The 17,043-nt window shown below is 34.2% G+C and overlaps 1 protein-coding gene across 6 annotated transcripts in view; it reads left to right on the top strand.

Annotated features, from left to right (window-relative positions):
- The window catches only part of RELCH (RAB11 binding and LisH domain, coiled-coil and HEAT repeat containing), a 121,400-nt gene that overhangs the window by 65,422 nt on the left and 38,935 nt on the right, over positions 1-17,043 (top strand). For all 6 annotated transcript variants that reach the window (XR_013831185.1, XM_079941718.1, XM_079941717.1 and 3 more), the window contains 5 exons: positions 3,088-3,178; positions 5,917-5,988; positions 10,043-10,183; positions 10,626-10,790; positions 12,991-13,138. Coding sequence is in view for 5 of the 6 variants with exons in the window: in XM_079941718.1 (XP_079797844.1) it covers positions 3,088-3,178; positions 5,917-5,988; positions 10,043-10,183; positions 10,626-10,790; positions 12,991-13,138 (617 nt within the window). In the remaining variant the exon portion in view is untranslated. The remainder of the gene's footprint in view (positions 1-3,087; positions 3,179-5,916; positions 5,989-10,042; positions 10,184-10,625; positions 10,791-12,990; positions 13,139-17,043) is intronic.

The following is a 17,043-nucleotide window of genomic DNA, read 5'->3' as shown; positions in this document are numbered from 1 at the left end:
ACCTGAGCAAGCAGAGAAACATGTTTTTCCAGGATCCAGTCAAGATTAATCTACATGCTAGTCAAATGGAAATAAGGGAAATTCAATCAAGTTCCATTCATTGCAAACTGAAAATTTTCTAAGGACAATTCGATGGTGCTATATAGGAAAATTAATATTTTATTTTCTCCTTGAAAAATACTATTCCCTATCTTGGTAACTTAGTTAACAATTAAATACCACTTATTACATTGTCATTTTTAGATTTGCAAGGCAACCTCTAGTTCTACATAGCCTGTTTTCTTAGACTCTGCATGTAGAGCTAACAGCTGCCGCCTGGTGGCCAAAAGTACCTATAGCCTTACTTCAGGTCAAGATATGTCAGGATTTAAACACTCATTTCCACACTTAAATCTTTCACCTTACAGAAACAAAGTTATTTATTAAAATAAACTAATCAATTTACTAACTATATATATGAATAACTAACAAAGCAAAAATTTTAAGTTAGCATGATATGTTTGACATATAATCAGTTGTTACTTTACTTAATGAATCTCAAGCTTCCTTGCATCCTAAGAGAAACTTAATTTTATGAGTGATAGTAGTGCATTTTGGCAGTTCTATGCTAACAGCCATAACTAACACCATATTTCTACCTGTGTCAAATAATTCCTATCCTATGATTTTCTACAAGTAAGAACAGTGTTTATTTTTACTATCACAGGAGCCTGTTTCCAGTGCTGTTAATAATCTGTAGACCGTCTGATCTTTTCTGTTTTCAAATGTATTTCAAAACTGTCCTGTTTTTTAGAATTTTGAATCTTAACTCTGCTGACTAAGAAGTTTGTTTTGAGGGGACTAACATTTTTTGAACAAGTTTGTACATCTTTAGTATAGTGATGGTGACTCATTATTTAAAGTCATTTTACATGAAGCTCTTATATAAGTATATACTTCTTATGTGTGTTTGAAATGCTTAAATTTCACCAAAGTTCATTTACTATAATTATCAGATTTTTCTAGAACCTACGTATATGACTTCTCATTATTTTAATATACTATGGGGGTAAAAATGATCAGACATTTGGAAATTTTCAGTGGGAACAGGCAGCTAACATGTTGTCTTAAAGCTTAGGAATTTCTTTTTCTATTTTTCTTTTATTCACTTTATTTGCCTTCCTAAAGTAGGAGAAAATAGAAAAACAAAAGAAAAGTTGAGAAACAGGCATAGAAGACAATGATATAAAGGGAAATCAGATAGATAAAAATTACAAGGTTATGGTGAGGAGAAGCTGCAATATACAATGAAGACCTATTGGCTCAACATTTCTCTTCTCATTGTCCAGATGCTTTTTGTCTGTTATTATTCTCCTCAGCCTGAGAGAACAGTTGTAGCTAACTTGGCTGAACTAATAGAAATGTAAGGTCATTATTCAGTTTAAGTTAAATTGATGTATTTTGAGAAATAGCAATGAGTAATGCCTGGGCTTTTATAATTAGTATGAATTAAACATTCTATTTTGGTTTTCCTTAAAGTTGGCTACTTTGAAACATCTATGGAAAACATACTTTTTTTTTTTAATCAGGTTTTACTGTTTTGAAGTCATAGTCAATCAAAAGTAAAAAAACTTGCAATTCTGCCTTTCAGAGTCATTTTAAATGGAACTTCATTCTGAAGAGTGAAAAATCTTATTTAAAAATTTAAATTATAAATCTATCAATTCAAATGAAATTATCACATTAGTTATTTATATATTATTTCATAACAAATTACCCCAAAAGAAAGTGGTTTAAAATAACACAGTTTATGTGGGTCAATTTATCTGGGTCTTCTTCTTCAGGGTCTCTTATAAAGCTGTAGTCAAGGTGTTGGCTGCGGCTACAGCCACCTCAAGGTCCATGGGGGAAGGATTTGCTTCTAAGCTTTGTCGTTGACAGGATTCAGTTTCTTATGGATCTTTGGACTGGGGGCCTCGGTTCCTCACTGGCTTTTGGCCAGAAGTTGCCTTTAGTTTCTAGCCACATGAAACTGTCCAACATGGCAGTGTCTTCATCAAAGCCTGCCAGCTGAGAAGGCAGAAGAGAGTGTCTAACAAGATGGATATCACAGGCTTTTGTAATCTGATATCCTAAGTGACATACCATCACTTTGGCCATTATTCTTTTCATTAGAAGCAAATCATTGGGTCCAGTCTACACTCAAGGAGATGGGATTACTCAAGGGCATGAATATCAGGAGATGGACCTCATTAGGAGCCATGTCAGAAGCTGCCTACCACAGTTATCTTGGGTGCAATACCAAAAATTCTCATTTAAGAAATATAATTTTGGGCTTCCCTGGTGGCTCAGTGGTTAAGAACCCACCTGCCAATGCAGGGGACACGGGTCGGAGCCCTGGTCCGGGAAGATCCCACATGCCACGGAGCAACTAAACCCGTGCGCCGCAAGTACTGAGCCTGTGCTCTAGAGTGCGGGAGCCATGACTACTGAAGCCCTGCACCTAGAGCCCGTGCTCCGCAATAAGAGAAGCCACCGCAGTGAGAAGCCTGCGCGCCACAACGAAGAGCAGCCCCCACTCGCCGCAACTAGAGAAAGCCCACGCGCAGCAACAAAGACCCAATGCAACTAAAAATAAATAAATAAATAAGTTTAAATCAGCTATACTTCAATAAAAATTTTAAATTTTTTTAAATAAAAAAAGAAATATCATTTTACTAATATGACATCGTAGTTTTTAATTATAGAAATACTGGGGAAATAATCACTGATTGTTTTAGTAGCTAGAAACTGAAATTCATTAGAAACTGAAGCTTTAAACATATTATAATCTCAGAATGTATATGTGGGAAGTTAATTTAGGAGGTTATGAGATTCAGCTTCACACCAGTAGAGAATCCCTTCACAACATCTCTCACAAATGGTTTTGCCACTGCTGGATGGTGGCAGCCCGTCCATTGTGAAAAGTTGAATTTGTACAAAAATATTGTACAAATTGTACAAAAATATTGTACTTCATGTTAATTAGAGCTGACTCTTTTTAACCCTTTGTCCTAGTTGTGCTTTCTATGCAAATACGAATCTTTATTCATCTGTATTATCTTTCAGGCAAATGATACTGACAGGTTGTGTGGCATTTGCACGTCATGTTGGCCCAACACGTGTAGAAGCTGAACTTTTACCACAGTGTTGGGAACAGGTAAATAACTGTACTGGGTTTTCCCTAGCTATTGTATTCTAATTTATTATAAATGTTCATATTATCTTTTAAAAATGCTATTAGGAAATATGAGGGATATAAATTATGCTACTGTTTCTATAACCCAGCACAGTGATTTAATAGTCCTTAAGAAAGCTCTGGGATGCTTTGCTTTATTCGTTCTTCCAACAAATACTTAACACTATTTCCACTGCCAGGTACTGTTGTAGTCACTAGGGATACAGTGGTGAATAAAAGACAATGACATCCTAGTGGAGAGGTAAGAGTAAACAAATAAATGAAATGATGTCTTGTAATTTATAAACTATGAAGAAAAAAAAAGATAGGCTAAGGGTTAGAGAGTGATAGGGAGTACTGTTTTAGAAAGGGTGGTCAGAGAAGGGATCTCTGAGAAAGGGATGTTTAGACAAGAATCTGAATCCAATGAGACAAAATACAAAAATTCCTGAGTTCAAGGATCTGAATCAAGTGAGATACAAAATATGAAAAATATACAAACTAATGAGTTCAAGGGAAAGCAAGAGGCTGTGTGTATATGTAGGTAGGTAGGTAGATAATAGAAATCGTATCTGTATATATTGTATACTTGTATATATTACAAGTATATACAGAATATAAAGTGTAAACCTTTGATGTAGGAGGTTTATATATATTTATATTTCAACTCACTATTTACTAACAATACTTCTGGTTTTATGTTGAATTGTAATATTCCAGTCCTCGCTAGAACTCAGAATCTTTGACTTTCTAGATTCCATATTTAGGTCATTAAGTAACTTATTCTTCCATCTTAAAAAGATGGATTTCTTACTTATGAAGACAAATTGCATGGCCTTATTTATACTAGCTTTGTCACTTATTCTTAAGAAAAATTATTAGCCTCTGGAATATCGCTAAAGTTTATGGTCTTTTAGAATTCTGTTCCCATTTTCTTTGAGTATTCATTTTTTTCTTTAGAATTTAGTGGAGTCATATCTAGATTCATTATTTAAAAGGGAACATTATATATATCCATATTATCTCTGACAATCCATATGTCATCTAGAGATTATAGTGCATACTAATTTAGGGTTAGGCTGTAACCACTGAAAAGTCAAATTAACTTGGAAACAACATATACAACTTTGAATTTACAATTCCGTACAGTTATACATATGTATATGCAATTTTAAAATAGTTTTTTCCATTTTCTTCTTTTAACTTTTATTGAGATGTAATTCAGAGAGCATACAATTCATCTATTTAAACTGTACAATTCAGTGGTTTTTGTAGTCACAGAGCTACACAACCATCACCACAGTCAATTTTAGAAGAATTTTATCACCCCCCAAAGAAACCCCAACCCCTTGAATTGGTTCTTGTACTTCAAGATTGTTTTAGGTATTCTGGGTCCCTTGAATTTCTGTATGAATTTTAAGATCAACCTGTCAGTTTCTGCAAAGAAGCCAGCTGAAATTTTATAGGGATTGTGTTGAATCTGTAGATCAATTTGGAGAATGTTGCCATCCTAATAGCCTCTCAATCCATGAATTTTAGGATGTCTTTCCGTTTATTTAGGTCTTTTAAAATTTCTTTCAGTAATGTTTTATAGTTTTCAGAATATCACTTATGCACTTTTAAAATTTATTCCTGAGTATTTTATTCTTTTTAATACTATTGTAAATAGAATTTTTTAAATTTTCTCTTTGTTTATCGCCAATATATAGGAATACAGTTGATTGTTGTGTGTACATTTAATTTTGAGACTCATTTTGCTAGACTAAAGGAAAGTAAAATCGAAGTTTACATATTGCATACTATGACATTGAAACCATTTTGTTTTGAGGTTACTATTTCTGGATTAAATTTTATTCAGAGATGTCAGTTACCAACGTCTCTACCACCACCTCTTCTGTAACCTGAATAAACATGGATATTGGTGATCTATCTAGCCGCCTACCTCCAGTTTGTTGCCCAATAGATTGCTACATAATTTCTTTTCTTAATTTTAGGCATCCAATACATTAATGAATTATGTCACCTTTTCATATGGGAATATGAGAACAGATACACTTCTTTTCCAGTCAAAGAAAGATTTATATTCTATGAAGAAGACATATGGGAACAAAACCCAGTATGTGTCATTTTTTTGTTTTTGTTATTTTTTGTTATGGTTCAGTGTAGTCATTACAATATAGCAAAACCCCATCATCTTGCATATGCAAACAGGAATGAATTGACATCTGCTTACTTTAAAAACAAAATCATAACACCGGTCAAGGGCTCTGGTTAAATCATCGATTAATTTACGTCCTAATCCCTGAGGTAAAAAAAGAGGACTGAGGAATCATTCCTGGCACATATTGTAGACTGTATCAGTAAATATCTAGAAGCTGGGTTTTCCAAATTTAAAAATATACTAATGCTGCTAGGGAAGGAGAAGGTTGCTCCTGACATCCTAAGGAAAGCTTAGTCTTGGGCAAGCCCACAATCTGTAGACACCTTGCCATATTTTCATCTTTGCTTTATCTTCTTTCTCTTTAACAGGTAACCCCTCTGACCTCATTTTTTAGGCTCTCCCTGATTCCCTTAATCCTGATCCAGGTATAGGGATCCCCGAAGTGGAAAAGAAAGAAGCTTTATTGCATTCCTAACAGGATTTATGGTGAAAAATAATTCTCTATTGGAGAAAGGGAGGGTATGTTGTTTATGCTTGATTTATTTATTTTTTACTCTAGATTAATCACAAATACCCAGAAAGAAGATTGCTTGTGGCGGAATCTTGTGGAGCACTGGCACCTTACCTTCCTGTAAGAATTGTAATTTTTTCTTAAAAACCTTTTTCTTCCTTTTGTAACAATAGAGAAACCTTTTTTTCAGGTGTCTAATTATACAGTTGAATCCAAATTCTGTCCTAACAAAGGAAAAAGATGAGCCAAAAAGAGAAGGCTCACATTGACACCATATGGCACTGCAGACAGATAGGTACATTAACCATTGATTTTGCATGAGTATAAATATATTAAACCTCATCAGCAATTCTCAAAGTGTGGTCTGAGGACCCTGGGGGTCCCATGAGATGAAAATTATTTTCATGAGAATATTGAAACATTTTTTGACTTTTTCTCTGTGTTGACATTTACACTGTTAGTGCAAAAGCTGTAATGGGCAACAATGCCAGTGCATTAGCACTGATCAAGGCAGTGACACCCAAATAGACAGATAATGATTGTATTCTTCACTGCCATGCACTCGCAGAAAAAGTCAGTTTCACTTAAAAATAAGCTTAGTGAATCAGTAAAATTATTAATTCTACTAAATTTTGACCCTAAGTATGCATCATTTTAATATTCTGTGTAATAAAATGGAAGATACTCATATCAAGCCCTTTTGCTGCATTCTGAACTATGATGGCTTTTCAGGAAAAGCACTCGAGTTGTAAGCTAAACCAGTTTTAGTTGACAGACCACTAAAAAAAGCTGTGGTTATTCAAACTTGGGATTTTGACAGACATTTTCATGAAAATGAATGAAATGGAACCTGTCATTTCAAGGAAAACCAGTAGACAGCATTCATTGCCAGTGATAAAACTGGAACTTATAAGTGAGAACAAGAATTTTGGAAAACTTGTATTCACCACTGTGAGCTTGACAGCTTCTATTCTCATCAGAAGAGGCTATGAAAATACCTCTCCCTTTTTCAATTATATGTCTGTGTGAGGCCAGATTTTCTCAAATACTTCAACCAAAACAGTACAACACAGTTGAATGCTGAGCAGTTAAGAGGATCTATCTTCTTTTAAGTCAGACATCAATGAGATTTGCACAAAATATAAAACAACACCATTCTTCTCACTAATTTTTTGATTATTTTCATTAAAATTATAATTTCATTATTCATGTTAACCTTTAATGAGTTTATTGTTTTTAATGATTAATCATTTTTAATTTCTCTTATTTTATTTCTGATATGATAAATGTCAATAGATATTACCCACCCAAACAAAAGCTGTTTGAGGTGCTCATTAATTTTTAAATGACTAAAGGAATCCTGCCACCAAAAGATTGAGGACCACTGCACTGTTGTGCCCCTTTTAGGTATCTTCCCATAGGTCAAGGGCTTAGAAGGGGTAGAGAAATGAGGTGACATCAAAAATTATTTTAATTTAAACAACGATAGTTTAAAGCAGAGCTTGACAAAATACAGCCTGGAACCAAATCTAGTCCACAGCCTGTTTTTATAAATAAACTTTTATTGGTACACAAGCACACCCATTTGTTGTGTATTGTCTGTGTTCGCTATCACACTGCACCAGCAGAGCTGAATAGCTGCAACAGAGACTTTTTGGCCCCAAAGCCAAGAGTATATACCATCTGGCCCATTACAGAAAGTTTGCTGACCCCTGCCTTAAAGGGTCCTTTCTGTAAGATTGTTCTTTTAAAGGGGTACAAAAATTGGAATTGTATAATACAGGAGCTGTTTATGTTGCATTTACTGTTACCTCATAATCTTTGGTGAAGAGTGAGAAACCAATAGTCAATTGTCTTTTTAAAAAGTAAAATTTTGGGGCTTCCCTGGTGGCCCAGTGGTTGAGAATCCACCTGCCAATGCAGGGGACACGGGTTCGATCCCTGGTCCAGGAAGATCCCACATGCCGCGGAGCAACAAAGCCCATGTGCCACAACTACCGAGCCTGTGCTCTGGAGCCCGCGAGCCACAACTACTGAGCCCATGTGCTGCAACTACTGAAGCCCACATGTCTAGAGCCTGTGGCCCACAACAGGAGAAGCCACCACAATGAGAAGCCCACGCACCATAACGAAGACCCAACACAGCCAAAAATAATAAATAAAATAAATTTTAAAAATAAATAAATAAAAATTTTGGTTTTTTATTCAGAAGAATATAAAGAATAATTCATAGTCTCACTCCCAGTAACATTTTTTTTATTTTGTTAAAAATAAATTTTCATGCAGTATAGAAAAGAATAAAATGAAAGTCAAAGACTTCCCTGACCCTAGTCATTATCCCCAAAGATTACATCTTTGGGTAATGATTTTTAATTAATACTTACAGAGAATAAAAATTTATGCATATTACCAGCTTGCATTTTTACATCCTTTAAATTTTTCTTACCCAGAATTAATTACTCTGTGTGTTAAAAGAAGCAAAATACAGAGATATTAACAGTATGTGAAATTTAAAAATGTACACAAGGGAATCTTCATTTTTAAATTTCACAAACCATTAATACCTGTGTTTCTTGCTGCTTTTAACATTTGCATTTTTAATTTTGACAGTGTTAAATTGCCCCCAACCAAGATAGCACAGATTGTACTCCTGTCAACAGTGCGTTGGAGTTCTTATCTTACCATACTTCAACTGGGCATAATCACTTTATTTTTAATGTTTGCCTATCTTTTAAGAGAAAATTATCTTATTGTTGTGATACATGAGTGAGTTTGAGCATCCTATTATTTATTGTTCCAAGACAGAGATGAACATCACATGCTATCAAAGAAGAAGGAAACTGTTCCACACTGCTCCTAGTACTAGAATGCTAAGCAGTATTAATAATGGACTTAATGTTTCCTACATGGACCTCCACTTTCTTGTTCCCCACTGTAACTGGTAACAGTAAAACCTCAGTGTGGTCATGGCTTAAATGGAGTAAAGCATCCTGACTTGTCCTGTGGGTTCCCTTAGCATACTGAAACTAACTGCCACAGTTGACCTCAGGCTAGATCATTGCAAAGCAAATACCCAGCTGAAGTTTACTCACCTCTGTCCTTTTGCCTGTGCTGATATTAACCAAAAAGCCCTTTTAATACACTTTAAAAAAAATTGGGGGGAGCAATTTTAGCCTAAAGGATAAATAAACAAGGCTGTACCAAAAGGCATATTCACCAACCTAAATGTAACCAAAATTTGCTAAACTTACATATATTTTTGTCTCTAAAAGTCAAAACAAAAGCTAGATCATTTAAAAATGTCTTTTAAGACTTTGCTTTGCATACCAGATCACACTGTAAATTTATGAAAATGATCATATCCTTTTATTTTAACTATTATATGTAAAAGTAACTTAAACAAGTTTAAAGAATTTTATAAATTTGTCAACTTACAATAATGGTACAAAAAAAGAGAAGGAAGGGCAAGAATTTGTATAACAATAACACTTTATTCTAACCTCAGACATTAATTAGGCTAAAACCATGGGGAAAAAATTGTGTGAAATTAAGACACAACAGTGGTTGACATTATATTAAATAGCATCTGAAAATATCAACACAGTTTTTTAAGCACTTTTAAAGTTTACTCTCATCATCCTGTTTTAATATTTTTTCTCAGTTCTTCAGAAAACAGAACACCAGGATTTTATGTTTCCACACTCCTACCCCAGGCAAATGTTTTGCTTACCAGAGTGATTTTTGTAATCCCTCCTATTGTTATGACTGTCAGTGCTCTTATCTGAGTTGTACAGGTAGTGGTAGAAGAGTCATTGTCTGTTTATAGCAGAGTGTTGACTGTTGATTGGCCAAAAGGGCACTGTAAAGGTTTGAGGGATTGACACATATTTAGTAAAAATACAAAAATATGCTGGGAGATGATTAATACCAAGTTCAGGGTAGATGTTATCTTTAGAGAGGGAGTTGGAGGAAGGGGGAGAGGGTGGGGAAGAGTGATATTTCAGCTGTATCTCTAATGTCTTATGTCTTTCAAAAATGAGGACTTGAAGCAAACATTGCAACATGTTAATATATATTTAATCTAGATTTTGAATACATGGATATCTCATTATTTTCTATCCTTTTCTGCTGCTAGTGTAAATAAATAGTAAAACATGTTCCTGTTTATTTTCAGAAAGAAATCCGTAGCTCCTTGGTTCTTTCAATGTTGCAACAGATGTTAATGGAAGATAAGGCAGATTTGGTAAGAGAAGCTGTGATCAAAAGCCTCGGTATCATTATGGGATACATTGATGATCCAGACAAATATCAACAGGTATGTTTTTCAGAACAAATCCCATTTATTTCATTATAAAATTCCAAATAGTATAATATTCCAGATCTCTGATTCAGATATCCTATAATCTATAGTAGGGATGGCAGACGTGTCAACTTTAACCAGTTGAAGTTGGCTGCCTGGTTTCAGTTCTGCTATTTCAAGGAGGAGATGCTTTGATTCATTTATAGTATCTGACACAGCTTTCTGGCGGTAAATTGGCAACAAGCATGCCATGTTACCACCCTTTCTCTTTGGTTTTCCCATCAACGGATAAATGACATTTTTCTTTAAAGAAATTGGGAAGGATAGGATTATGAATGGTTTTCTTTCTTGCTTAAAATGTCTGCTACATGTACTGCAGTGTATATTTATTACATATTATTATGTTTTTTAGGTTTTTTTTTTTTTAATCTACATTTTGCCTATTTCCTTTTGGCAGGGTTTTGAACTGTTGCTGTCAGCCTTGGGTGACCCCTCAGAAAGAGTAGTTAGTGCAACACATCAAGTATTTTTACCAGCTTATGCTGCCTGGACTACAGAACTTGGAAATTTACAGTCTCATCTTATACCTACATTGCTGAACAAGATTGAAAAACTTCTCAGGGTAAATACTTCCTTTATTTATATAGTTAATAGAAATTTAAAAGGTGTGTTCTAAGGCATCTTGAGAGAATGTTGGGGGAACAAAGACAGAAAGTACCACTTAGCGAACATTCTAATTAACTACCTGTTAAAGACTCTGTTGGTCTGGAGCCAAGGGAGATTTGAGGAAGTTTTGCTTGACTGAAGCTAGAGGAGAAAGAGCATGGTCTGCCTTTTTTTAGCTAAAATAGCACCTTTGTGGCACTAACTCGTATACTATTCACAGTGCTACCTCTTCCTAGCCTCTTCTGAAGACTTAAATATTTTAGATAAAGTGTCAGCATCAGTTCCCAGAATGCAGAGATAACTAAAATATGAGTCTCTAAAGTTTTCTTATTTATACAGTGTCAAAATGCGTTACCTTTTTTTCACTGCAGTAGTTCACGTCCTGACTTTTTAAAGGGAACTTTCCATTCTTCCCAAGTAAAAGAATTGAAGAAAAGTTGAAGAAACAATAGAAACTTCTTGTTCTAATTTTTGTATTAAAAGTCTCTTTTAAAGTCTAGAAGAAAAACATTTCTTTAATGCGTATTGATTATGTACCATTAAGGTAGATACTTTATAAAGTATGTTATTTCATTCTTATAACCATTTGAATTATATTTTGTTTTTTGTGTGGAAACTGAGTGTTAAAGTAATTTGCTCAGGGTCCCAAAGCTGTCAAATGACAGAACCAGGATCTGATATCAGTCTCTAAAACCAAACTCTTGCCCTTTTTACCCCCAGATTTTAAAGGCTCTTAACATAATGTATTTTAACTACTCTGTAGATAGTCTTATATGTATACACGTGTATTCATTTAATTTAAAAATTGGGCTATTTTTTCTATAAATTTCAAAATGGGTGTTAAGAAAACTATAAATAGACTATACTGAAGTACTCCTTTTTATGAAACCTAGGGAATTTTTTTAAGTATTTTTTTTTTTAATATTTGCATTCTTTCGATCTGAGAATTATCCGTACCTGTTTTTTTTGTTTTTTGGGGTTTTATAAAATTTTATTTATTTATTTTTGGCTGCATTGGGTCTTTCTTGCTGCGCGTGAGCTTTTCTCTAGTTGCAGCGAGCCAGGGCTACTCTTCGTGCAGTGCGCAGGCTTCTCATTGTGGTGGCTTCTCTCGTTACGGGGCACAGGCTCTAGGCGTGCGGGCTTTAGTAGTTGCAGCACGCCGGCTCAGTAGTTGTGCCTTGCGGGCTTTAGAGCACAGGCTCTGTAGTTGTGGCACACAGGCTTAGTTGCTCCGCGGCATGTGGGAATCTTCCCGAACCAGGGCTCGAACCCGCTTCTCCTGCACTGGCAGGCAGATTCTTAACCACTGCACCACCAGGGAAGCCCTGTACCTGTTTTTTTTTTTTTAGTTCGATTTCATAACACAGCTAATTCCACATTGTTGCTAAACATAGCTGCAGTATTCAGCACACAAGGTAATTCTTACATGAAGAAATTAACTAATTTAGAACTTGATAGTAAAAAACTAACATATCTGATATTTCTGACACAGTTGTTATTTATAATATAGTAATGACATCTCAAGTGGATTTGAACAGCAATAAATGCTTTCCTGTCTAATGATTCTGTTTTTCACTTTAATATTTGATTTCTGTGTACCATAGTGATCCTTTTACTCTTTTTTTTTTCTGTTATCTCTTTCTTTTGTTTTCTTTTGACATTTCTTCTCCTACATTTTATCTATACATTGAATTATTTTAAAGTGCTTCCAATGCTGGCAAATACAGTTGTCACCAAATCTATAAAAGAAGTTAGGAATAGCAAGTACTCCTGCTCGTTTAGCAGTTGAGCGTTTAAAATGATTCCTGTGGCTCACTTTAATTTCTTTAACCTGACTTATAAAATGTCAAAAGATAAGACCCTCTTAAAAGAAAAAGACCTTTAAAAGAAGTTCCATACAAATGAAATGACTGATGTTCACCCTAAAGTTTTCCATACAAAAGATTCTATTACTTCCACAATGCCTTAGTACTTCACATTTTCTCATACTCAGAGAAATTCAGAAAAGATTCATGGTCATCTCCATTAGGTGTGATGCTTTGAGTCTAACATACATGTCCTTAAATGTCTTATTGTTTGCCACAGAAAGGAAGAACATCATAAATACATAACCTCAGAAGTCTAAAGTTAGCTTTCACCTCCTTATATTTCAGGAAGGAGAGCACGGGCTGGATGAACATAAGCTCCACATGTATCTGTCTGCCTTGCAGTCCTTGATCCCATCTCTCTTTGCATTAGTGCTACAGAACGCACCTTTCTCCAGCAAAGCCAAGCTTCATGGTGAAGTGCCACAGATAGAAGGTACTGAACTTAAATTATGGGAGGAAGATGTAGAATATTAACAGCTTAGCTTTCCAAAGAATCGTTTCTGATTAAAAATGTAAAAGTCACTTTATATGACAGCATAATTACTAAAATGTATTATACATGTGGAACTGCATGGTCGTAGATTGTATGATATCTGGGGTGAACTATATGGCTTCATCTTTTATGGATAAGCCTCGTGGTAGTATTTTATAATATTTGTACTTTCTTTCCATTCTTAATCTAGAGCCTTTTATTATAGCCTTTTTTTCAGTGTTATAAGACAGAAATAAGCGTTTTCTTTCATTAATAGAGCTGAATTAATAGTTACCAGGACCAGTTTATGAAGCTTTTCATTTCCACTTTCTTTATATTTTTTCTTCCCCAGCTATTTCATCTTATTTTCAGTAGGGGAAGGTAAATGTAATTACTCTTTCCTGCTATGTCCTTGATAGGAATATAAGCATATGCAGCACAGTTTCTTTTTTTTCCAAAAAAAGAATATGATTTATTTTCAGAAATACATGAAATTGATAGCAAGAGCCAGTATTTTCTTAGCTCAAAGTCTAGCTAACTAGTAAGTGACCTTTGATCCATGGTACGTGGTAGCCCCACTGCACCTAACCCCCAGGATAAACGGCTACAGACAAGTTATTACTATGTATGAGATTCCTTTGCAGCTTTTTCAGATTTGTGAATTAGCCGTGTCTCTTACGGGCTTCTGATAGACAAAAGAATTATAACATTGAGAAAATCAACACACAGTGTTTTTAGAATTATAGTTTTCATGTAAAGTAAACAGGGCTACCTATAATCTTTGGGATATGAAGCAGTGTGTCCAAGAATACACAAAGCACAGCATAAAAATGGTGTATACTGTTAGAATGCCAGTTTTACTTCGAAAATTGAGAATGGATGGGGTAGAGTTAGTTTAATATTTTTTAATGATATTGAGGAGAATGAAAATTCAAACTTTTAAGATAAATCTTCATAAAGCGCTCACAGCTGGCTACTTTAGGTTCTACCCCTTCACTCATTAAGACACTTCATCTGCCTAGGGACTTTCCTGTCTTTCTAATTCCCTCTCTTTTTCTTTCTATCTTGCTGTATTGTTCTGCTGGGGCCAGCATAACGAAGTACCATAAACTTAGTACTTTAACAGCAGATATTTATTGTTTAACAGTTCTGAAGTGAACTCTCTCGAAGTCTGAGATCAAGGTGTCAGTAGGGTTGGTTCCTTCTGAAGGCTGTGAGGGAAAAGCTGTTTCATGCCTCTCTCCTCGCTTCTGGTGGTTTGCTGGCAATCTCTGGTGTTCTTTGGCTTGTAGATACATCACCCCAGTCTCTGCCTTCACCTTCACATTCCGTTCTCCGTGTGTGTGTGTGCACACACATGCACTTGTCTCGGTCCAAATTTCCCTTTTATAAGATCAGTTATATTGCATTAGAAGTCCACGCTATTCCAGTATGACTTCATCTTATCTAATTATATCTGCAACAACAATATTTCCAAATAAGGTCACATTCTGAGGTTCTAGGGGTTCGGACTTCAACATATAAATTTTTAAGGGAGACACAGTTCAACCCACAGCACTTGCTATCATTCATTCATTTAGCAAATAATTCTTAAATGTCACCTATTGCGTGCCAAGCACATGTTAGAGATTAGATAGAAAATTTTCAAAACTACTTTACCATCCTGAACATATTCCTTCTGATGTTTATGTGACCTTTCCTTGTGATTATGTCTTTATCATGCCAAAAATAATCTTTTAAGTTCTTATTGACTTAATTTGACCCTCTGACTTTTAATAGTAACTGTAAATGTTAATGTTATTATTCTCACATGTAGGTTATAATACATTTATTATAAATGAGGAAATATTATATCCTTATATATCTATATATATATATAGATCTATCTATATATATAGTCTATCTATATATCTATGTCTCTGTGTCTATCTGTATGTACATCTGTATAATTTGGGATACAGTTTATTACCAGTGAAGATTTAATAGTTTTCTTTTACATTATGAAAATTCCAGAGCACTAGCTAATATTTATGTCAGGCACTATTTTAAACACTTGGGATACACTCATAAACAAAACAGACAAATATCTCTGCCATGAAGAGCTTACATTCTAGTGAGAGGGAAATACATTGAAGAGTCATAACAGTTGTTATTTTGCTGGATTTGAATAATTGTGGTAATTTTTTGACAATAAAATACCTATTAAAATGGCATTCTGGGGACTCTTCTGTATGGTTACAAGTTAGATGCTTAAATTTTTTAAAATCTTTTTAAATAGAATAATGTTTTGAGATCCCTGAACCATTCTGATTGCTTATCTGTTAGAACTGAGTTATCCAAGTAATTGCTTATTTCTTGACATTGTTTTGCTTCTGTTGGACCTAGCTTTAAATCTTTGGACCTCACTTTGCCTGTAATAAATCTTGACATTATCTGATTTACTTTTAACTGTTCCACTATTTTTCAATAATTTGTCAGTATTTTTGAAGGAATAATATATTGATACATTCCATCATAGTATCGCAGATTGTGACCAATATGATATAATCCTTTTTGAAATTATCAGATATGCTTCAACAATATAGAAGTATGAAGTACAGATATCCCTCACCATCCAAATCTATTTGATTCCTAGGTTGAGATAATGACAACTCAAGCAGAAACCTCAGATAGTATGGGATACCATGTTACCTAAATTCATTTATTTGTTTGTTTGTGTGTGTATTATGATATCAAATAGGTGACTTCAGCTAGCAAGGGATAACCTTTATCTGTACTTAAGATATTGTTAAAAGCCTTGGGCAGCATAGGAGGACAATACCATCTTAATTTTGTCTTTGAGCACTTTTAAAGTTATTTCATGTTTTCTTAAGTTTAATAATTATCATTACACCATTAATATGTTTTGAGAAAATGCTGCATCCTTAATTGTGTCTTTTTAGGGTGTTAACCTCTATGCAGGAGTTGCTAGGCCATTAGGAATTTCTGTTCAACAGTTAATGAGCTGTTGGTAGCATTACTCACTTAACAGCCATCTAAGACCTGTTCTTTAATAACCTGGAATCTAATTATGATCTGTAGAATCATAGATTTTATTGATGTGTTCAAATTTTACAGTATACTAGTGTATATTCATGTTTTATTTACATAATTTTAAAAGTAATTTTTTCAGTTTTTCCCCCAAAACTTTTAAAGTATATACATGAGACTCTGGTTATAATATTTATAATACATTTTTTAATGATAATTTTGCTTTATCTTACTGGTCACTGGTTTTAACACTTTATAGTAACTTAATGTTTATCAAACTATGGAACATTTTTTAAATAAATCATTTAATATTGGAGATTAAATACTTAAGAAGCCTGTTCAGCTCAAGTTTTAATGTATTTTAGGTCATTATTCTCTGGTATTAAACAGTTTTTCCCTGCTGTCAACCTATTAGTTTCTTGCTGCCTGAAGGAAATATTTTATCATAGTTATTAGTTTTTGACATAAACAGTCTGGTGGAATTACAAGTATTTCTATTTTTTTAAAACCAGATTCAAATCCATATTTTAGCTGAGATCTTATTTTGTGGCCAATTTTAATTTAAGTGAAATTTTACTCTTCACTGGCAAGCTCTTTCATTACAATATTCATTTACTAGTTATTTAGTCTCATAAAATCCTAATTTTTGAGATTTGCTAAATTTGTTCACATATGACAAAAATTTACAGTTGATCCTTAAACAACAGGAGTTTGAACTGTACACGTCCACTTATATGTGAATACTTTTCAATAGTTAATGCTATAGTACTACATGGTCTGTGGTCGGTTGAATTTGTGGATGTGGAAGAACCTCTGATACAGAGGGCCGACTGTAA

Source organism: Stenella coeruleoalba (assembly GCF_951394435.1).
Source record: "Stenella coeruleoalba genome assembly, chromosome: 14".
NCBI lineage: Eukaryota > Metazoa > Chordata > Mammalia > Artiodactyla > Delphinidae > Stenella > Stenella coeruleoalba.
This window is presented reverse-complemented; position numbering and strand designations above follow the sequence as displayed.